The sequence below is a fragment of the Triplophysa rosa genome, unplaced genomic scaffold, assembly GCF_024868665.1.
Source record: "Triplophysa rosa unplaced genomic scaffold, Trosa_1v2 scaffold438, whole genome shotgun sequence".
NCBI lineage: Eukaryota > Metazoa > Chordata > Actinopteri > Cypriniformes > Nemacheilidae > Triplophysa > Triplophysa rosa.
Window position 1 is genome coordinate 49,849 of NW_026634441.1, and position 23,185 is coordinate 73,033.

Sequence of the window (23,185 nt, forward strand, 5' to 3'; positions counted from 1 at the left end):
GTAAATGTGAATTCACTCTCAGTACAGATACTGTATAAAAACATCATAAAGCACTTAAATAACGTGACGACTTGTGCAAAAAGAGTTTTCTGCACTGATGTTTGAGCTTTTGCTTTGCACTCTAGTATAAGATGTGATACAGTAATATTTGAATCGTGCTTTGCTTTGGATGAATCTCTTCTGACTGTATTAATGTAATTTTAAGTTACTTAGTAACTTCATATAAGCGTCATCTGAATTAATAACATGTAAACAAAAATATTGGGAGTCTTTTGTGCCTGAATTGTTCCTTGTTTTGTTTTCTGAATGCATGTTTTAACTATACACGCCTGCTAGTTTTGAGTTCAGCTTTACCAAGTATATACAATGCATTTCATTATCATTATAAATAAAATAATAAAATGTCAATTCATATTTGTGGTTATTTGTGTTGGATCATAAACCGTTTTCAAACACAGACATCAAACTTGAGTTAGTGAGCACACAACAAACACTCAGCAATGTCACCCCAAACAAGTTTCCTCTGTCATTTCCATTACGTACCCCAAACTGTAATGATACAATGTCAGTAAAATAAAAATGTTCAGGGTGCAAACACTGTTTCCTATTAATTAGTCTGAGATCCCTAATGAAACATTTAATATTTACACTAAATTTGATCAAACACAATATACAATGATTCAAAACAAGCTATGTAAAGTTTGTGCTTTGTCTCATTAAAGAGGCAGAAGAGAATTGTGGGTAAAATGTGTGTGTGTGTTATTTTATCCAGTGATCTGAAATGTTGAAAATAAACCAGGGAGCATTATTAAAAGATATGACGATGCTACAAACATGTTTACTGCTATAACCATTACAGTTAGCATAACATGTTTATTACAAAATCTTTATTAAGTAATTTGTTACGAGAACCGACAGCAGATGAAGAACACTATCAAAAATGTGGTTTTATTGCTGGTAAGTGTTTAAAATTTATCTTAAACTGTATACCGAAAACAGCAAAAACATTTGGGCCCTGTTTCACAGACACCGACTAGACCTTAGTTCAATTCATTTAATTTAATTTCAGTCACTTATGAAAACAAACATTACTGGTGTGCATCTTAAGACAAAACAATGGCACTGAGGTATTTTAAGATGTGTCAGGGCAAGTTATTTTCAGTTATTACACGGCTTGTTGGAATGCTTCATTCTGATTGGCCTGTCGCAACATTTGCAGGTTCGTTATTCCCAGATAACAAGCCCTCAAAACTAATAACACACGGTAACCCAGATGCAGCAAATCATTTAGACAAGTTTTTTGACGAATTGAATATACATATGTCTTTTAAGATTCGTTTAATAGGACTAGGTGTTATGATCCCACTATTTCAGCACGGTTGAATTGCCCAAGAGGACATTTCCCACGCCTTATGCATGACAGGAGATGGGATTTTCTGTGACCGTTAGTATGGGCTCACCCTTTATACAGACCCTGTCGTTAGTAAGATGGCCCTTGACGATAGAAATGCTCGTGTTTTTCCGGAAATAATCGAACAGCTGTGTCTCTCTTTTATAAATGTGATCAAACTAAATACTCTTCGAACATACGACGTATGCAATACTACTGAATAGGTACTCAAGATTAACACCAAAAACAAGTTCATGTGGATGTACTTCTGTGTCCAGAACAAAAAAGCTGAGATCACATGACAATCTGTCCTTAATAACATTTAAAATGTTTTTAAATGTTTTAAAAACATTTTAAAAGCCTCACACAACAGTCATGTCACCACAACCCGACTGAAGCTCATTTGAAGCTGTCCTAGAGAAACTGAATTATTTATGATTTCAGTTATACTCATTCCTTATGAAATGACCCACTGAATTTGCTTTAAGTGAACAAACTGAGTCAGATATGAACACAATGTATAAATTGATTCAAAACCAGATGAAGATAAGACGTTTATTGTCTCATTACAGAGGCAGAAATGCATTGTGGGTAAAATGGAGGATGTTTGTCTCTGATCCACTTTATCCAATGATCTAAAATGAAGAAAGTAAAACATTATTAAAAGATATGAAGATGCGACGAATATGATCATGTTTACAGTTTATTAAAACACGTGTTGTTTTATTCGTGTTAGTTGTGTATGTGTTCGGTTAATGAATGATTGTGAGTTACATGATGATGATGTAATGGAGCAACACTTACACCCTGAATCCAGCTGATGTAAGCAGACACACGAGTGAAGACTGTTGGTTTCTGGTTGGTGTTACAGCCCAAAGACGACACGAAGCTGGTCACACCGTGAACGGAATAACTTCCACTGACCAGACAGTTCAGAGGACCGCCGGAGTCACCCTGAGAAACAACAAATAACGTTTTCATAACGTTTTGGGAATGTTTGCAAAACGTTCGTAGAAAATATGATTCATTGCTTATATTTGATTGAACTATTTCTTCAGATCCTCCTGACAGGTGTGATGTGATGTTCTTACGAAGCATCCAGAGTTCTCTCCACCTCCAGCACAAACCATGGTGTTCTTCACGGTGCTGCCCCACCAGTCACTGCGAGAACACGTCTGATAATCCACACTGGGCAGATAGGCCTGTTTCAGCACAGCAGAGAGAGAACCACCAGCTGAACACAAACAACATGACGTCTAAAGGCGGGGCAAGTTGTCACAACGTTATTATATTTTTATTATTTCATTGTTATAATATTTCATTGTAAAAATGCGTGAAGTTTTCTATCATGGTCAGTATTTGGGTTATGAGTTACGTTCTGTGCAGAGGCTTCGGAGCGTGTGTCGAGAAGTCTGGATGCTTTCAGCGAAGCGCGTATCGCTTTAGACCAATGATGTCACAGATGACGTCTGAAGCCTCGCTTCCGCCTGAGTGGTTCAGTAAGCGGTTCGAATCTTGCCGCGACATTTTGACAGCTTATAAAAGTTACACAAGCACATTCACTGCCCTCTGCCCAGTTAAACCCAGAGACTTTCCAGTTTTAGAATAATAATATTGCCCCTTCTGCTTATTATGATCAAATAATTTATTTACACACATTTGAAAGCCCCTTTCATTTCAAGCCAATACGTTTATTACACAGTTATGTTATACAATCGTTAGATATCACCAGACAATATTCAAATAAATTATTACACTTAAATATTTTGAATTAAATTAGTCTATGTGGAAATGGATTTCTTCACCGTTATTTCTAAGCCTTAACTGGCGCAAAATACAGTGTATCACAGACAACATCAGGCACATCTGTACTGTACCTGTATGGGATTCCTTTTGTGCCAATAAAAATGAATGCAAACTTTTAAAAAACGAACAAAAATATACAATGAGAAAGAAAAAAAACACTTTGATAATGAAAACAATAAACTCAGTTGCAAGAATGTGACTTGATTTTCAAATAAACTGCTATTTTTCTTAACAATTTTCTAAGTTTCGTTTTTGCAAATAATAGTTTTGAATTCGCTGCTAGATTTTTCATTTGCGCTTTCCGAGTTTTCGTTTACGCTTCTCAATTTTTCGTTCGCCTTTCTGGCACAAATCTCACGTGTGGGCGGGACTTATGGCCACTTTACTCTCATTGGTTAGTGAGATTTGGATTGACAGCTCCCTGACCAGGAAGACGATACTGAAGACAGTGCAGCGGATTAAAGAGCAATATGCTTGCGGTTTTCTGTATTGTATTGTTTTAGTGTTTGAACTTAAATTACTTTCTTATTTTGTAAGTATATTAGCAGGGTTGCCAACTTTCACGCACTTAAAAGTGGGACACGCTTCCAGGCTCTATGACGGCGTAACAACAAGCCAACGTCGAGCAAATACAGGATAGATAGATAGCCATATTCACATGCAACTTTACGTGGGTTTAGAGGCCGTCAAGACAGCAGTCTATAATTGATCATTACAATGATATCAGGAACACGACATGCCTAGTGAGTTTTGAGGAGATATACAATAAAGTGTTATTCTTCCAGTTCATATTTCTAATTTATAGATTATAATCGTGGTGGCATTTTATGTATCGTTTCTATCTTTAAATGTTTGTTTATAGTTTAAGAAGTCTCTCTTCTGCTTTTCTTTAACCTGTTTTATGTAGGTGTGTAAATACATAATGAAATTGTTGTTTGCAAGAGGCAGACTAAAATTAATAAAACATTCTGAAGGCCTCTTAATTGTGTCACCTTATGAATTTGTTTTGTTGTAGCGTTTAAAAAACATAAATGTCATTTGAATGTATTGGTAGTGTTTTATGAGGTGTACTTTCTGTGAATGTAAAGAAAGGGGTGTAATACTGTACATTCACCATGAGTTTAAAAAGAATGATACAGTACTTAACTTATACGTGGACTTAATTATTTAAAAGGAGACTGTATGCAAGAGCGACATCGTCATCCTCCTCCTCAGCTGGACACAAGTCACCCTCAGGTACATTTATGTAACCGAGATAATAAAATCGCTAAAAGTTTCTCTGTACAGTAACTATGCAGCAATGTTTTCATTTAGCACGTTCATTTCTCACAACCCAATAATCTGTAACGTGTCTTTATTGGATGTTATAATGCAAGTTGTTTGTTCCTTTTTAAGAAAATTATCTTACTAGGCCATAAAATAATACCTGACAAAAAATATAAAGCACACAATGAATGCGCTTAGTAAAGACAGAATTTCTACTGTACAGGAATAAAACTTTAGTGATTTTCTTTATTATCTGAATTACATTCATTTACCTGAGGGTGAGGAGGACACTTGGATCCACACCGCGCATGACTTACCAACTTCAAATACCAATTACTTATATACTAACTGAATAAGAAAGTAGTTTTAAGTACAAACAATAAAGATAACAGCATGCAGATCGTTCTCTAAGATTCGTTGCACTGTACTGTCTTCAGTATCGACTTGCTTGTCAGGGAGCTATCAATCAAAAACTCACTAGCCAATCAGCGTAAAGCGGCCATAAGTCCTGCCTACACATGAGATTTGTGCCAGAAAGGCGAACGAAAAAGTGAGAAGCGTAAACGAAAACTCGGAAAGCGCAAATGAAAAATCTAGCAGCGAATTCAAAACTATTATTTGCAAAAACGAAACTTAGAAAATTGTTAAGAAAAATAGCAGTTTATTTGAAAATCATGTCACTTTCTTGCAATTGAGTTTATTGTTTTCATTATCAAAGTGTTTTTTTTTCTTTCTCATTGTATAATTTTGTTCGTTTTTTAAAAGTTTACGTTCATTTTTATTGGCACAAAAGGAATCCCATATACCTGCTTGTTTTACACTCTTTGGCCACCAGATGGTATTGTGAGCAGATGAAGCCTCGGGAAATGAACCCTTTTATATAAAGCACTTGGCTGAAAAGCTTCAGAATCAGAAAGAGCTTTATTGCCAAGTGTGTTTGCACATACAAGGAATTTGTTTTGGTGACAGGAGCATCCAGTACACAGAAACAGCAACAACAGTACACAGAGACCATAACACAATAGAATACAGTACACAATGATTTAAATAAGGTCCTATGGGTATAAAAAAAATAAGAAATACAATACAATAAACATAAGAATAAAGATATAGAGAGTGTAAAGCTATGTATGTATGTAAATATGTACAAGTAAAAAATAAGAATAGACTATTGTAGTACAAGGTATGTGCTATATACAGCAGAATGAATGAAATATAATTGACAGAATAAGTTGTATAAACTTTTTTTTAACTTTTGTTTTATGGCATGAGTCTTCATCTCGACACCACTAGAATTAAGCGTTATATTAAATAAATAAAACGAAAGACGTGCTCACCAAACAGGAGCGAAAACAACGGAAATGAAAGTCACGTCGTTCTTCTTCTTCTTCGTGTTTTATGGCAGTTGGCATTCAACGTTAAGGTGCATTACCGCCACCTACTGTGTTCTAGGTGTGTTTTCAAGTGGTACTCGCTTTTTAGATTATACATCCCATAATACTCATGACACTCACTGTTTCATATTTATGACCAGACCATTTCATGAACTGTTTTACATACGTCCATTTATTCACATGCACTTCTGTGTTGTATTTGAATAAAAACACGAGACTTTTCTTTACTGCTAAAACATGTTAGCCGTTTTACTTGAAAAACTTGTACATAAATCTCAGTTATCCAATTACAGTTCGTCTTCTTTAAACATGTGACTAAGGAGAAAATAAACATAAGCATATGCGACCATCTTGTGGTCATTTTCAGAACAACAACTGAAATAAAGCCACTGGCTCATTTACACTGAAACAATAATCATTTCAGAAAAGAGTGTTTCCTTTTCTTTTACCAACATTCTTAAAACAGAAATGAATGATTATTTCTATAAAATGCACATTAAAAAAATCATTATAATACAGTCAAGTGATTAAAAAAAGAAACGAGGTGAAAGAAAATAAGAAAGAGGAACTACATATTTTTATATAAATGTGTTCAGCATCTCTCCGCTGAAAAAAACTGTCTAAACACAAAAAGCAGAACCATTAAGAACTCAAAGAACATTGACAGATCTCTTCTACTGATTTATAAATGTGTGAAAAGACTGTTCTTGGTGGTGAGATTCCGGTAATGCAGCTCTTTAACCAGCCGCCATTTTAACACCAGAAGTCCAGCGCTGCCTGGCCGAGTTCGCTGTTTTTACACGTTTAACCACTAGATGGCGCTACAGACATCACTGCAAGGCATTAACTTTGAGCCCCATGAGGACAAACTGCACTTTTATGTGAATTCCAGTTTAAGGGAATTAAGGGAAATTTAAAGGTTGATGGATTAGCAAAAAAGGCTTTTGAAAAGGAGGAGATCATTAATATCTCATTTGGTAAATGTGAAGCAAAAGCAGTAATTAAAGCATATGCCAATAAGGAATGGCAACATAAATGGGATACAGGTAATACCGGACTTCAACTTTATGAAATCCAACAAGAAGTAGGCGTAGGGAGGAAAATAAAAGAAGCACTAAAGAGGAAAATATTCTAACAAGGTTAAGGTTTGGACATACTAAACTTAATAAAACTCTAAAAATAATAAATAAACACCCAACAGGATTATGTGAGCACTGTGCATTAGAAGAGTCAGAAGAACATGTTATTTGCGTTTGTCAAACGTGTTACAATGAGCGAGAGATGATGAAGAGCAAAGAAGGAGGGGAGTGGATGAACTTATAAAGCTTAAAAATATATACACTTATGGAATAGAGAGTTTATTTCTTTATCTTAAAAGAACAGTTGGTTAAGATAATTTAGAAGATCTAAATATTATTAATATGAAAATGTTTTATTTATTTGTTTTTGGGAAGAGCAAACTCTGGTTCACACTCCAACACAGTAGATGGCGATAATGCATCTTTACATTGGTGCTACCCGCCATAAAACTGAATTAAGAAGAAGACAATCTGCAGTTGTTTTCTTTAGAAAAGTCAGTAATTAATCAGTTTTATATATGAATAATGTCATGAGCAGATGTTCAGTTGCTGAAGACTGTAAGTTCCAGCAAACACTGCAGTGCCTCTGAAAGGCCAGTCATGTTGGGAAAGCTTGAGAGATAAAGGTCAAAGGTCAGGCCTCCTCTATACAGCCTCTGATGGTCACACAAACACTTCCACATCACTCCACATGAGTTTTCCACAGCACTGAACAGTCTTGAGCTGGTGAGGGATCACAGGCCCTCATAAAGATGCAAACACTACTGTAGGTGGTTTTGGAGAAACAGGACTGACCCTTGACTGGTCACTTCTGATCACTGATGATGCGTACAGTTCATAAAAACAAAAATGAACATGCGAGTGCTTTAATGTATTTCATGTTTTGTTGTACTTTGAATAAGTTGAATAAAACAGGCGCTGTCTCTTACAGACGTCTTCTGTATAAAGAGCACACAGAGCTGTCTATAAAAAGCCTGCGTTCTAATGAACAAAAATACAATATTGTGACATAACGTGTAATGTGAATATATCGGCATGTCAAATCCACGTATAATATGAAACAAGTGATGTGATATAAATGTTTTTATGATGTTTTTTGAGGTTATTTTTCAGATGGTGTGCTGTTTCTCACCTCTGTTCTCTCACATATTCACATTCATATCAGTAGAAATGATCTGTCAGGGTCATGTGTCACTTTGAGATGCTGAAGGCCTCAGTTTTCCATGAGATAATTTCTCATTAAACAGACGCTCAACACATTTACCACAAACACACTTCCTCTTTCTTCTCTACTTCTTCTTATTTTTAGTTTATTTTTATTTAAAGACTGCATATAAACGATGCGTGTTCAAAATAAGATCAAATCTCATCTATGTGTTTTGAGACTCCAACTTTCATATAAACTTGATCTCATGGTTATCTCACAATCTTATTTCTCTTTATCAGAATTGATTGTGGGCTGTTGTGACCTGGGCTAGAAAAACACCACCTGGTCATAACTGAGAACACTTTACTAAGTGCCTAACACAAGATAACTGTCTATCATACAGGCCCATGTGCAACCGGTTCTACTCGCGGTTCTCAAACCAGCGTTCCTCTGGTGTCTGTCGCTAGAGCACCTCTTGAGTGAGGCTGAAGATGAACATCTGTGAGATAAAGATCAGCAGAAGATGTGTGTGGAAAATGAAAAGAAGAACTGACAGGACTCAAGTTCTCATATTTTTTTTGGTCTTCGGGGGTTTGTGGTCGTGGTCAGTTTGGTCTTCACAGCTCTGCTGCCGTCGTCTTTCACACTGAATGTGTTTGATCAACTGTGACTTTAACACCATGAGTTTAATGTCCTTTAAAGTTGAGAAGATACTTTAAAGTGTGTAATGATCAGGGAAAGCCACTGAATATACATTTTTATAAATCAAAAATTTTATTTTTTTGGGATTCTGGACGGTTCGAGTTGTTTTCTTTGGCCATTGAATTAATAGTACTGAATATCTTTAGAAGAGCCTTTAGCGTCTGTCACTAGAGCGCCTCTTGAGGTCGGGGAGTGAGGTTTACACACTGCACAGCTCTGGTCTCCGTTACACTGACCACTTGAAGGATGAGGCCCTTCAATAGAGGAGTGTGACACCCAAGCATGATGGACTGGGATGCCAACTATCTGTGGGTCCAAACTTCCACCAGATTCCGTCTTTCCTCTGTAGTGATATTCATGTGGAGAGTAACAGACTCTCCTTCAGTCACTGACACAGACTCCAAACCAAACACACCTGAAAATAAAACAAGAAGAATTATAAGTCTTGCAGGCAGATATTTATATCAACACAAGCTTGTAGAGTTTCTATTATTCAACAAGATGCAAACATTTTCTCTGCTGTAACAGTAACAGTAGGTCTAGAGAATAAATGAATGAAGTTGGAGGAACATAATTTTGATGATATTTAAAAATGTTTCATCACAAAACCAAGATGATGAGATGAAGAAGCAGATCGACTGATATATCACACAGTTTACATCAGCCTCATATCGACTGATTTACAATCACTGGTGAAGTTAGTAAAACACACATCACTCACCCATCAGACTCCACCAGCACCAACAGAGTAAAATCACATGAAACATTTTCTCCAGCAGTTTCAAATAACTGTCAATCATTTACAGATGACCTGGTCCTGACACCAACAACTCTAAAGAGGGTTCTTCATGAAACATGAGCAACATAAAACTGGAGATTTTTGGTTCCACTAGGTGGATATTAATGCAAAAGGTTAAAATAAAAATAAAAAGTTGAAATGGCTTCACTTATTTTGATATGTTGAAGTGATGTAAAAAGCTAAAATAACTTGCAAAGCTAGTTGATTGTAAATGATCAAATTAAGGCAGCAAATAATGACACATGTCTGTAAACATCAAATCATCCAGCAAAAGATTCAGAAAATGCAATTTAAATGTGCTGTAATTTAATTAAGGTTAATTTTTCAGTCATTCGAGTCTGGAGAGCTTTAACGACGTACAACTACAATGTGCAAACAACAGACAAAACAAAAATGCGGTCGAAACAGATCGTCCTCCATAACCCAATTTTCATCTCATGTTGTCTGTAAACTCTTGCGTTACCAAGACAACAACTTTGTATTACATTCCAAAGAGCTGGTTAGGTTAACATGCCACAGTGTAAAAATGAAACCACTGCACCGGCTGGACCGGTTCGACACTGAATGAAAGTAAAGCTAGGAGAACAGTTTGGTTCGACGGTGGAAAAGCAACGTAAAGTTACTAATTTGTGTTTCATAGGCTAGCACATAAATAGTCAGTTAATGATGCATTGAGATCGTGGTGTCATGCGCTATAAATGATAACTGACAGGCGTACTTTTTTGTATCACGACGGAGACGTATACTGAACGTAGTTTAGGCTGGCACGATTCGCGTTAAATTTTTATTGAAACAAAGTCGTTTTAGACACCACCAACAACATGAAGACAATCTCTTTACTCTTTATTGTCTCTTTATTCATCTACGGTAAGTTCATTTATATACAACACATTTGCTTTCACTTACCCACAAGGCGAAAACTTTTGTGTACGATTTAGATTAGTTCGGTGACATTTTATGACAGATGCAGATATAATTTTCCATTCTTTTGCTCACATATTTTGTAACCCTGTTAATGGCTTCAAGTTGTTTTTGAACGATCACATGATGGGCAGATTGACACAATACAGCAGATATCTTAACTTCATATTTAATGTGATATTTAATGAAAACCTGACATCACTCAATGATCTCAATCGAATCTTTGTACTGACAGTGTTTCTCTGTTGTTCAGGTGTGTTTGGTGATGCAGATGAAGTGAAGTCAGTGTCAGTGATGGAGGGAGATTCTGTCACTCTACACACTGAACTTACTGAACTACAGAGAGATGATGTGATCGAGTGGGTGATTGGAAATAAACAGGATGTCATATTTAAATTTGACAGAGAGACAAATAAGGTTTTCTCTAATGGCACTGATGGGAGATTCAGAGACAGACTGCAGGTGGATGATCAGACTGGAGATCTCACAATCGTAAACGTCCGATCTGAACACACTGGGCTTTACAAACTAGAGATCCACAGCAGAGGGGTTACAACAAAGATATTTAATGTACAGGGTAAGTATCTCAAGCATTTACTTATTTACATAATTATCCAGCACTCTGATGTAAGGGGGTAATAAACTGAGAAATCAACATTTCCTTGATCCCTTGACACATGTGTGGTTATTGAACTTTGATACTAAAATCTCAGGATGCTCTTGGCTAAAATCCGAAAATGATTAGAAAATGACTAATGAATAAAATTGTTATTTATATATAATGATATTACTACTAGACTTTTAACACACAAAAACATAAAATTGGACAAAGCACTTGCAACAGGCAAAACAGTGGTACGATGAGCTTCAGTGAACTGTACGACATGACAGTCCACATGAGCTACTGAAAACTACATCATCCGTTACTGGCAGGGTCGCAAGGCATTCACATCTATATGTGAAAAGTCTGTTGCATTTTACACAAATGTGGTGAGTTGATGCATGTAATCTCCAACAGTGAACTCTTTTCACACTTTTGTAGAAAAAACACTTGTAGAGACACTTTTAGTGGCTATAACTTGCTCACAACTGTAAGGCCGGTGCAAGGTGTCCACACCAAAAGGGCACCACATTCTAAAAGACACAGAACCTCTTAAAATTCAATGCACTTCCCTGCCCCAGTGAATTCAAACCCTCACATCTGTTTCCATTCTCTTAAAACTGACATGTAAACTATATATGAAATACCACATTATATCAATCTGGCTAAATATTCAAGTTTGGTGTCATTTGACATGTCTCAGTGTGATTGGTACAAAGGTCTCATCTCATCCTAATTGTTACTTGAAATCAAGAGTTATTCTAAAATGATTTGTATGCAAATTGATTAATGAATATTAAATTATTTCCAGATAGTCAAAATGCAATCACAATCCAATTACTGTATATTAGAAATATCAAGGTTTTATCTATTGGAGTCAAAAAAGGTGGGTAATGTTAAAACAATAACAAAACCTTTGAAAAGATAGAACGCGCTAAAACCTTCACCTTTCCGCTAGACGGGTTCTGCTGGTGGATTCTTCCAAACACTGCAACCTCACACAACATTGTTATGAGGTATTTGTGCTGATATGCTGTGTTTGGTTTTCGTCAAGTGGCACTTTGTATGGTGGTGGCCAAAAACGTTCACGTTAGTCTTGTCTGTCCACAGGGCATTGTTCCAGAATTCTTGTGGTTTGTTGAGATATGTGCAGCTATGTCAGTGCAACCCTTTCAAACAAGCCATATTCGTGCAGTCTGCAGTAACTGTTACTAGTATTTATTAAACTCAGATATTCACCTGAACAATTACTAGATTGTATGAACACATTCTCTTCTAGATGTTTGTTTATACATCTACAAGACTTGTATGTGGCCTTAGAGATGCTGTTTTCAAAGTTTCTGTTTACATTTAGGTAGGGGTGTAATGGTACGTGTATTCATACCGAACCGTCACAGGGCGATATTTTAATGGCATCATTTAAGCATAAAGCATAACTGTTGCAAATAAACATACATTTAGATTTTAAAAAGTTTTTAAAATATGCTATATAATATATAAACACTAATGTATATATCAAACTTTTTAAAATCTAAAATGTATGTTTATTTGCAACAGTATGCTTTATGCTGATGGACACCATGCTGCGTTGTCACAGGAACATGACAGCTGAAGATAATGAGAAAATTACGTCGCTTCCTTTGCCAAGTGCATTCCAAACGTCTACATAATGGCGCGCACGTGCCCTGCTCACTCCAAAGTCTAAACTCCAAGGGCTCTGCCCTTCAAAGGGAGTAGGGCATGATGGTTCGGTACGAATGAACGCACCGTTACACCCCTACATTTAGGTACTTCTCTCCAAAGTGACAAAAAAACGTGTAAACAATGAAGTGATTGTTTGTGTTGTTCAGGTGTGTTTGGTGTTCCAGATGAAATGAAGTTAGTGTCTGTGATGGAGAGAGATTCTGTCACTCTACACACTGATGTTCCTCTTATCAAGAACTATGATGTGATATGCTGGAGGTTTGAAAACTCTCCTCTAGTTGAGCTTGACAGAAAGACTGCAGTCGTCCCTGAATATAATGCATATGATGAGAGATTCAGAGACAGACTGCATATGGATCATCGGACTGGATTTCTCATCATCTCAAACATCACAACTGATCTTTCTGGACTTTATGAAGTAAAGATCACGAACAGCAGAACACACACCATACACCAGTCATTCAGGATTACTGTCAGTGGTGAGTGCCTTCAATCCATCAATATAATATAGAGATCTTATTTATATTATCAGTCTGTGAACATTCTGAATTCAATATTAAGGCTAAGAAACCAATGTGTGATGTTTAGTTTTGTAACTACTGTTCTGTTCTTGGACACTACAAAAGAAAGTATGCATGTAAGGTGGTAGAGAGAAAGAGTTTGTAATCAGTCTGACTTGTAAGGGTAAAACTTTATGGGATCTTAAAACTGTTTTACAGTATATGAATATTTAAAAACTGATTTAAAAGGTGGCAACAGATTTTTAAAGAGGTAAATGAAACCTTTTAAGCAATCTAATTTAGATCACTTATATGATTTCCCAAGGAAGACATCTTCTAAAATAGGGAAGAAAGGAGGGAGGGCACAAAAATATTGATGTGAAAGCATATTAAGAAAAAGAGCATTCAACATTTTTTATCACTTTCTTATTAATAGATATTGATGTTTTTATTATTAATTGACTTTATTTATATACATTGTATTTGAATGCTATTATTGTTTGAAGTGGGATTAAAGTTTTGGGTTTTTACACAAAATGTAACACTTACCAATAATTAGAATGAATGAAGAATGAGCTTTATTGGCCAAGTATGTTTACACATACGAGGAATTTGTTATAGTGACAGAAGCTCCACAGTGCAACAGAAAGACAGCAACAAGACAGAACACAGATGATAAAAAAATAATAATAATATACAATAATATAGAAATAGGCAATGTACAAATCAGCAAAAAAACAATATACAATATAGACAATTATATTGTAATTAGAAAGTATAGGATAAGAAAAAAATCAAAGAACATTAACATCAATTCAGAAAGACTAAGCGAAAGAAGACATTTGACCTAAAGTTACGGACTCGCAAAAGGATCAAGGTGTGTTAGCGACAGGGTGAAATTTCATTTTGTACTAAACTCATGTGACCTTTCTGAAAGTGGCACTTCATGGCTATAGAAAGCCATGCTTAAAGAAATAAAACTTTAAAAACTGTAAGAGACAATTCACATGGGTATTTAAACCACCAAATGTTAACGTGCTATCAATGGTGAAAATCTTTGGTAAACACTTTGCGTGGTAAGCTTGTCATTTGCATGGAATTGCCTGATTGTTTAACTGATTCCTAGTACCTAGTCATTCCTAATACCTCAGTTCCATGTATTTAATAACTGGGTTTAATAATTGTTCTTTATCGTTTTTATGATGTTGATACAGATGCAATAAAGTCAGTATCAGTTATGGAGGATGACTCTGTCACTCTGTACACTGATACTGACATACAGACCTATTATTTGATACAGTGGATGTTTGGAGGTGAAGGCACTTGGATAGCTAAAGTATTAAAAGCAGACAAACTGTTCACTGTATATAATGGTGATAATGAGATATTCAGAAACAGACTGAAGCTGAAGGGTGAGACTGGATCTCTCACCATCACAAACATGACAACTGAAGACTCTGGAGAATATCGCATGAACATTAGCAGCAGAAGACGATCCATTCACAGGAGATACACAGTTAATGTCAGGGGTGAGTCATTTTTCTCTATGTACACTGATGGAACTGAAATACATGTTACATTGTCAGAAACTGTCAATTATTCATTTGAAGTATATTATTTATTTAGGTATATATTATTCTAATATTGTTGTCAGTACTAGAAACCTAAAATTACAATATATCATAACAATTTGCAATAATACCAACCAATTAACCAATATAAATTGTTAAACTGTTCAACAAACATAAAACAATTCATTATTCCCGTGTAAGTTTGTTTGCAGTGTAAATGCACCATTTTTGTTTATACTGGATACATATTTGAAGTGCATCCTCAGCCCCATGCTTTGCACACGTCTGTGTCAGATGTTATTTATTTGTGCACCCCTACTACAAACCAAACATACAATTTAAATTTGATTGAAATCACTCACTTTCTGTTTCCACGAGGGGGAATTTGTTTGCAATTTAGCATCTTCATCGTGTTGGCATCATGTTCACCAAGTTTGGTGACAACTGCATGAATCCGCCGAGAGGAGTATTTAAAAGTTAACCATATGCACTTTTTTGCTAAATCTCAAAAATGGCCGACTTCTTGTTGGGCGGATCTAGGTGTCAGTGCAAATGTTGTTCAGGTCAATGAGAACTACATACGTACCAAGTTTTATCGTGTGCGTACATGTATGTGATCTGTGCACCAAGATATGCATCGTGTAGGGTTAGGTTCAGATGTGATTTTAGGTGTTAAATATTTTTAACCTTAGTTCATTTTTTCATTCTAAATCATTGAACTCACACAAACCTAACACTACTGTAACTGACAATTATTGTCAACATTATTGTGTCGTATAATAAACCATTCCTTAAGGAAATCATCACACCACACGAATTGATCGATACTGGCCTTGGTTTCAACCATCCTATTTAATAGGATTTTAATGTAGTGTTTTTCATATTTAATATGAGTCTCTCTCTCTCTACAGAAGTGTGTCTCTTTCTTCAGGTGTTACAGATCTCAAGTATCTCTCTCTATGTTTACAGAACCGGATTGGTCTTCAGGTGAAATGGTGGGCCTTTGCATTTTATTCCAGAATGTTATTCCTGCTGGTATTGCTGCTGCTATTATTGGTGTTGGTGCTGTGATATACTTTTGCTTGGTTTCGATATGCAAGATCTCTGATCAAAGGAAACTAGTGGGTGAGTGTAAGCTTCAGTTGATACAGCAATAGGAAATCATTATTGATCATCACATTATTGATAAATACAAAATAGCTACACCAGCTACAAAGTTAATGTGTTATCAATTTGTTTTAATAAATCAACCATTTATAGTGTTAATCACAAAAATGTTACATGTGAACGTTAATTTGTTATGTGTATATTACACTCATTTGTTCCTCTCTTCTGTGTGCAGGTAAAGAGTCAGTGTCAGTGATGAAGGGAGATTCTGTCACTCTACACACTGATGATATTGACATACAGAGAGATGATCAGATAGAGTGGTGCTTTGAAGGTACTGGGAGGATAGCCATAATCAATAGAAAGAAGAACAAGATCTGTACCTATGATAACGATAAGCCTTATGGGAGATTCACAGACAGACTGGAGCTGGATGTTCAAACTGGATCTCTCACCATCACAAACATGAAAACTGAAGACTCTGGACTTTATGAAGTGAAGATCAGCACCAGCAGAGGAAAATCATACTCTCTGTTCACTGTTAGTGTCATAGGTATGTATAAAACGAACCTTTTTACACTTCTCATAATAACATGACGATCAAACCGCACATACATGACCAAACTGCAGCTTATCTGTGAGTGAGTGAATGATTGAATGAATACAAAACAGGGTTTACAAGCACCTGTCATTGTTACTGATTGGACTTATGAACATAAACGTTTGTCTGTAATTATTATTTCATGTCTGACAACAGAAACATTAAATTTGTAAAGACAACGGCTTTACTGGGCATTCAGTTGTATTAAAATACAGTAAGTTCAGAGAGTAAACGAAAGTACAGCGTGATGACATCATGAACATGCTAATTAGCAAGTAACGTCACCTTGCACCATAGCAAAGATATTAATATGAACAAGGTGTTTCACTGCCATTACAATGAATGGGGAGGAATGCAATGCTCAATAGGGGGCCGCAGAGATGACGTTTTCTTGTATGCAAACCCCCGAAGCGAGTTAGCATTTTAGGACTTCCGGTTCCATCGCTCCAAAGTCAATGGTTTTTTTGAATTGGTATTTGGTAAATCGCCTGAAATAAGTTCTGTGGTTAAAAAAACCTTGTGATTTTTTAAACCTTTATTGTTTCTTTAAAAGGGCGGTTGCTAACAAGTGCTAAAAGCGACTACTTACTTTGGCAGGGACGTTAGACGTCATCGCGCATATAAAGCTCACGAAAAATGCTACATGGGCACAAATCTCTTAAAACATAGATGCGGAGACGTAGATTCATTCACGGAGTGATGATTTACCAGGGAACACATTTTTAATAAAGTTTGAAAGAGCTGTCGGAGGCTTGGTGGTGGTGACGTTGACATCGAGCGACCTTTAAGTGTAGTCTGTTATAGCATTCATTATTAGCTTTTTACTTCTGCCGATTGTATTTCGGCTTCAAAAGTAACAAATGTCTTGTTAATTTGTAAAGATTATCTTGATAGGCAAAACGTCTAAACATCATAAATCTTTGTTAATCACAGAGCTTATTTTGCGCAATCTTCCAAAAGTCTATGGGGAAAATGCACAGGCTTTCGGTTGAGGGAACCAGCGTTGCGCTTACTTCCGGGTTAGCCTACAAAACAGGTCATCTCTGCGGCTCCCTATATGGCCGCTCAAGCGAAGGAAGTCCCGCCTTCCTGTTAAAAGAGCCAATCGTCACAGACTGACATCAATTTGTTTTATAAAAGATACAGAATATACAATGATTTCTACAGTTTTATTACATAGGTATATGAAATGGCATAAACTTGTTTACTATCAGTTATAATAATCAAATCTTCCACTTGACGCTCCAGTTTATTTTGAGTCTTTCCAGTCCTGTCTTCTGTGCTGTCTCACCTGTCAACATTTGGCTACCAAAATACGGGAGACCCGCGGTCGCGTTTCGGGAGTTTCATGGGAGAAATAACAAAACAAGAGGGTGGCGGGAGATGGGTGTGAAAACGGCAGTGTTGACAGGGTCAGGCTGTGACCACGTCCTCCGGTTACCATTTAAACAGCCGTAAAGGAGCCGTAAATTAGTGTTGTGAAGTACTTGCCAAGCTTTGCGCATGCATAGTATCTAAAGTGATCTGGAAAAAAATGTTTTTTAGTGCAATTTAAGCACAGGAAACAAAAGTTATGGTACAGTTGATGTCATGTTTAAATGTTGTTTTTAAACAGTATGTTGTTTGTGATTTTTGCCAGCAATTTAAAAACATCTGCCTTCCCCCATTCAAGTAGGACTGTGCTTGCAATGACGTAAATAGCTTCCCGGAGGCGTTGCAAACATGGCCGCCAAGTGGCACGACTTCCAAAAACGGATTTTGACCATAGTGACGGGTAATAATAGATTATGACGAAGCCTGTCTGTCAAAATGAAAAAGTCTAAGGCAACCTCTGCTGTGGAGTAAATTTCATTTTTGAATGAACTATTCCATTAATACACATTTAGTGAGGCGATGGGATGTTTTGTGTTTTTCTCTTCTATGTGCTGCTGTTATAAACGAAGACGGTGAAAGGCCAGTAAAATTGGGAGATTCTGTCACTCTATATACTGGTGTTACTAAAATACAGACAAACGATCTGATACTGTGGACATTTACAGCTGAAAACAATCTTATAGCTCAATTTACCAGAGGGGCCTTATATTATAGCTATACTGATGACGGATTCCGTGACAGACTGCAGCTGAACCATAACACTGGATCTCTCACCATCACAGACATCACAACTCAACACTCTGGACTTTATGAAGTCCATATTTATAGCAATAGAGAGACAAAAAACAGGAAATACAATGTTACCATCTATGGTAAGCAGTCCTAAGCCGATACCCAACCCTACTAATACTCCAATAAGAGTTAGTTGACATGTGGTTGCAAAGTTTGTTTTAGTCATTATAATGTCTAAAGTGAGCTATCAAAATAAAGTGAAATCAAGATATTTACTTTTAAACATTATAAATCTATTTAGTTCCGTTCTGAAGACAGACATTGCAGTAATTCACTGAAGTGACAACAGCATTCTGCAACCAAATGAAAGTGAAACAAAAAACGTTGGTATCCATTAATTTGTCTTTGGTTTTGTGTCCAGAAGTCAATGTGTGCAAAAGTTTTTTGTTACCAACATTTCTTAAAATATCTTAGTAAAAAATGTCTCCAATTAAAAAATGTCACTTGGGTGAAAACGACTCCAGCATTCTCGTTTCTTTGCAGCTGTGAGAATCCAAAATCGTGGCTATATTATCATGTGTGAAAGAGGTTAAACAGTACTTTTAGAATTAATGTTTGATTTTAAAAGTATGCTAGTGGTCATGCAGTAACTACAAACTTCATATTGCATCTTCATTAGTAAACTTACCTGGTCAAACTGAAATTGTTCAGATGTCTCTACTGGACTTCATGGAGTATTAGATCTGAGATGTGACTAGTGTTTTCTGCTTGTTTTCATATGTTTGCTGCAACAGTGAAAGCTGAGAAGGGAAAATCGGTCACTCTACACACTGAAGCTGAGATACAGAGAGGTGATTGGGTGAAATGGACCTCAGAGAAAAAAAAAAAACTTACTCTAGTAACTGGAATGAATGGAGAGAGAAACGACACCATATATACAGATAATAAGAGAATGAAAGGTAGACTGGAGATGAACCCTGAAACCGGAGATCTTACCATCACAAACATCAGACAGAAAGATGAGGGAGTTTACACACTGAAACACATCCACTCTGATGGAAGAATCTCATACAGGACATTCAGTGTTTATGTCAATTGTGAGTAAAGTGGGGTGCACCATGCACACATCATTTGGCCATCTGAGACTAATTCTAAGAATCCTAAAAGATTTTTATGATCCTAGGCTAAAATCTGCAGTCTTTGATTTGACATGTTTGCCAACAGCCAATTAATGAGCAATGCATTCACATTTTTCCTCCAATAGAATTCTATCTGTGTGCCAGTGCCAAAAGGTTTTCACCATACTGATAGCTTAGGCTCAATAGCTGGTGGTTTAAACACCCATGTGAGGTCTGCCCTGAGGTTTTTATTGGTTCTGGTTTGCAAGGTTATTTTAGTTTGCTAAAATTTAAACTTTGAAAATGCTTCTGTTCATTAAAATCAAATCAAATCAAATAATGAGTAAAAAATTATTGGAAAAACTTCAACTAAATGAAAAATTGAAATGTTGCCTAAAAATAAACTGAAATAGGTTTAAAGCACTACAATTATAATAATAACACAAACTAAAATAAACAAAAAATAAAATTAATTAATAGCAACATAAAAAATAAACAAACAAATCATAAAATGACAAAAGCATATACCAAAATTGCTAAAACTTTACATTAAAAAAATAATTAAAAATTAACATAAAAATCTAAAAATAAAAGCTAATTGAAAATATGAATAAAACTAAAATCAAAACTATAATAACCTTTTTTGCCTTATCCGTAATGCATGTTTATTTCCTATTTTTAAACTAAAAAAACTCATGCATAGTGAAATGTAAACAGAATATACAGTATATAAAGATACAGTATATATATAATTTTGTGAAATATAAACAGATGATTCAGTATATTGTAATAAATACATTCTCTTAGAGTTTATATGTTTACAAGCTTTGTATGATAAAAACATCCATAACGCTGGAATTGCCCTGTTTCTCTCCTGTGTGATGTTGGTACAGGTGATGTGAAGTCAGTAATGGAGGGAGATTCTGTTAATCTAGACACTGATGTGCCTGAACTACAGTCAGATGATCTGATCGAGTGGCTGTTTGGAGATAAAAAGGTCATTGCTAAATTCAGCAGAAAGGACGACACGTTCTTATCACATGCTGATGTTCTTGATGGGAGATTCAGAGACAGACTGCAGGTGGACGATCAGACTGGATCTCTCACCATCACAAACATCACGACTGAACACTCTGGACTTTATCACCTGAGGATCAGCACCAGGGGTACACAGGAAAAATCTCGATTTAGGGTTATTGTCAGTAAGTAAGTACCAGGGCTTGAATTTCAATTTTACATTTAAAATTTAAGGGTTGGTTTCCTGTACGGGGCTTGAAGGAACAGTTCACCCCAAAAAAGAAAATGTTGTTGTCATTTGCTCACCCTCCAGTTGTTACAAACCTGTATACATTTCTTTGTTGTGCTGAACACAGATGTTTTTTGGGTCACCATTGACTCCCATAGTAGTCATTTATCCTACAACAAAGAAATGTATAAAGGTAGATTAAAATAAATGTTAGAGCTGTCTAAACTGAAAACAGCTTAATCCTGGCTTAATCTAGTCTGGGAAACCGTCCCTAAATCATATGAGATACACTATGCAGTCTTCAGTTTGAGAAGCACCACTCCTCGATCCTCACTGTCCTACAAGCTCGATCAGCTTCTGCATGGGTCAAAGGCTGGAGGATGTAGGAGCGACTCCTGGAGTGCTTCTCAGTACTCAAATCGATGCTTCCTCAATTCCTTGCTCCCCCGTCCTCCAGCCAACAGTGACCCAGACATTAGATAGGTTCAGCCATCTTTTAGGACATCTCAATTCTATAATTGCACTGAGAGGAGGGGAGAATCAAAGAGTGAGGAGGCTTTCTGAGGAGTCATGAGCGAGAATACACTGGTGTCATTTTTCCAGAAACCTGTCGCATGTGTAAAATCTCCTCCCCCTGCACATCTTCAAATCATACTCAAACATGCATAAATGTGATAATTAATCTTAGCATTATATTATTGTATATGTACACCTATTTCATTCATTTACGTCACTTTGAAGTGATGCTTGAGAGAGCGAGGGTAGATCATTTCACTTAAAGAGTAAAAAGTATTTTTTTATGGCAAAAAAGGTAGTGAACGTTGTAATAAAGAATAGTAATGAAGTAATTAGCTACAAGTAAATACACTGCCAGACATACGCCTCAGTCACACAAGATTTTTCTTTGCGTTTTCTGACAGATATAGTCGAAAACAGAGAAACTGAATCAGCAACGTCTGTGATTCAAGAAGATGAAGCTTTACTGAATGAAGCATAAGATGCTGAGCTGATAAATGCATAACACCACAAGTGTGTAACAACTTCAACACCTTCACTGTAAAATCTGTTTAAACAGGGCACAACATACTGTATTATACAAAGAATTTTCTGGATTGTTTTTTTAGTTGTTTTATCTGTATTTTAAATGTGGCACTGCATTGCGTTGCGTTTTAGCATTCATGAAAATGTCTGTAAAAATGGATACAGTACTGGCATGAAATTACCAGTACAATTTTTTTTTACAGTGTAGAGTAACACATTTATTTGGCTGCTTTCATGAACTGTCCTGTTCAAATGAGAAATAAACGCATGTGTGCTGTTGAGATCTAGTTCTTTTAAAGTTTGTTTTTCTCACATTTTATTTCATAGCATATTATCAGTTTGACTCTCGTATGTTTTATATAGTGTGATTGTTGACAGTATTGATTTAATATCTGATGATGAGAAATGTCAGATATACATGATGATCTTTGTGAATATCTATACAGTCTTTCTCTAACCTGTCAAGCTTTTATACACATTTATATAACAACTAACACCAAAACCTATGTTGATGTTCAGCTGCGATCACATGACAATCTGTCTTTATCATTGCGAAGAAGTTTTTAGAAGTTCAGTGTGTATTAATAATACTGTACACGTCATTGAGAAACATCATCGTGATCTCTGTTTTGTCTTTATTGTTGAAGTTACTATTCTTTTAGTGTTTCTTTTACATTATAAATCGCTATATAAGTAATATGACGTTGAATATAAGTATATAAGTAAATGACGCTTAGATATTTTGTTACTCTCATATAAAATCTGTTCTCTGATCAGATCTGAATGCAAAATTTAAATCTTAAATCTTTATGTATCTAAAAGCCAAATGATAATTTTGCCATTAATCAGCCTTGTTTGTGTTTATAGTACAATTTGTTGATTTCATGTCAGGCAATAATTAGGATGATAACTGACCATAGATGTCTACAAAAATAATTAATGTTTTATAAATGTACAGGTGCATCTCAATAAATTAGAATGTCGTGGAAACATTCATTTATTTCAGTAATTCAACTCAAATTGTGAAACTCGTGTATTAAATAAATTCAATGCACACAGACTGGAGTTGAATTACTGAAATAAATG

At 35.9% G+C, this 23,185-nt stretch overlaps 2 protein-coding genes across 4 annotated transcripts; one reads left to right on the top strand and one right to left on the bottom strand.

Annotated features, from left to right (window-relative positions):
- Window positions 1–1,943: 1,943 nt before the first annotated feature.
- Window positions 1,944–9,509, bottom strand: LOC130550827 (elastase-1-like). The gene is made up of 5 exons (XM_057328325.1): window positions 9,506–9,509; window positions 9,105–9,199; window positions 2,482–2,646; window positions 2,195–2,344; window positions 1,944–2,025 (listed from the first exon to the last, which is right to left on the bottom strand). The coding sequence occupies exons 1-5, from the start codon at window positions 9,507–9,509 to the stop codon at window positions 2,014–2,016; spliced, it is 426 nt and encodes a 141-aa protein (XP_057184308.1). The 3' UTR covers window positions 1,944–2,013.
- A 641-nt stretch (window positions 9,510–10,150) lies between these two features.
- LOC130550829 (uncharacterized) lies at window positions 10,151–22,402 on the top strand. 3 transcript variants are annotated; one of them, XM_057328329.1, is made up of 11 exons: window positions 10,151–10,450; window positions 10,758–11,081; window positions 12,956–13,288; window positions 14,524–14,838; window positions 15,850–16,005; window positions 16,223–16,321; window positions 16,406–16,540; window positions 18,532–18,834; window positions 19,489–19,791; window positions 20,706–21,018; window positions 21,979–22,402. In XM_057328329.1, the coding sequence occupies exons 1-11, from the start codon at window positions 10,405–10,407 to the stop codon at window positions 22,001–22,003; spliced, it is 2,352 nt and encodes a 783-aa protein (XP_057184312.1). In that variant the 5' UTR covers window positions 10,151–10,404; the 3' UTR covers window positions 22,004–22,402. The 3 variants fall into 3 exon arrangements, with proteins under 3 accessions (XP_057184312.1, XP_057184311.1, XP_057184313.1); XM_057328328.1 differs by having other exon boundaries at window positions 16,223–16,540; XM_057328330.1 differs by lacking the exon at window positions 18,532–18,834 and having other exon boundaries at window positions 16,223–16,540.
- The last annotated feature ends 783 nt before the right edge of the window (window positions 22,403–23,185 follow it).

Bases quoted from the DNA above. Each gene is read 5' to 3' on its own strand.
- LOC130550827 (XM_057328325.1), bottom strand. The intron at 2,647-9,104 runs GTTTGGACCCAC...CCCCGCCTTTAG, and splicing joins AAAGACGGAATCTGGTGGAA to ACGTCATGTTGTTTGTGTTC. The intron at 2,345-2,481 runs GTAAGAACATCA...GTTGTTTCTCAG, and splicing joins GAGAGAACTCTGGATGCTTC to GGTGACTCCGGCGGTCCTCT.
- LOC130550829 (XM_057328328.1), top strand. From the start codon at position 10,405: ATGAAGACAATCTCTTTACTCTTTATTGTCTCTTTATTCATCTACG. The intron at 11,082-12,955 runs GTAAGTATCTCA...TGTGTTGTTCAG, and splicing joins AAAGATATTTAATGTACAGG to GTGTGTTTGGTGTTCCAGAT. The intron at 18,835-19,488 runs GTAAGCAGTCCT...TTGCTGCAACAG, and splicing joins ATACAATGTTACCATCTATG to TGAAAGCTGAGAAGGGAAAA.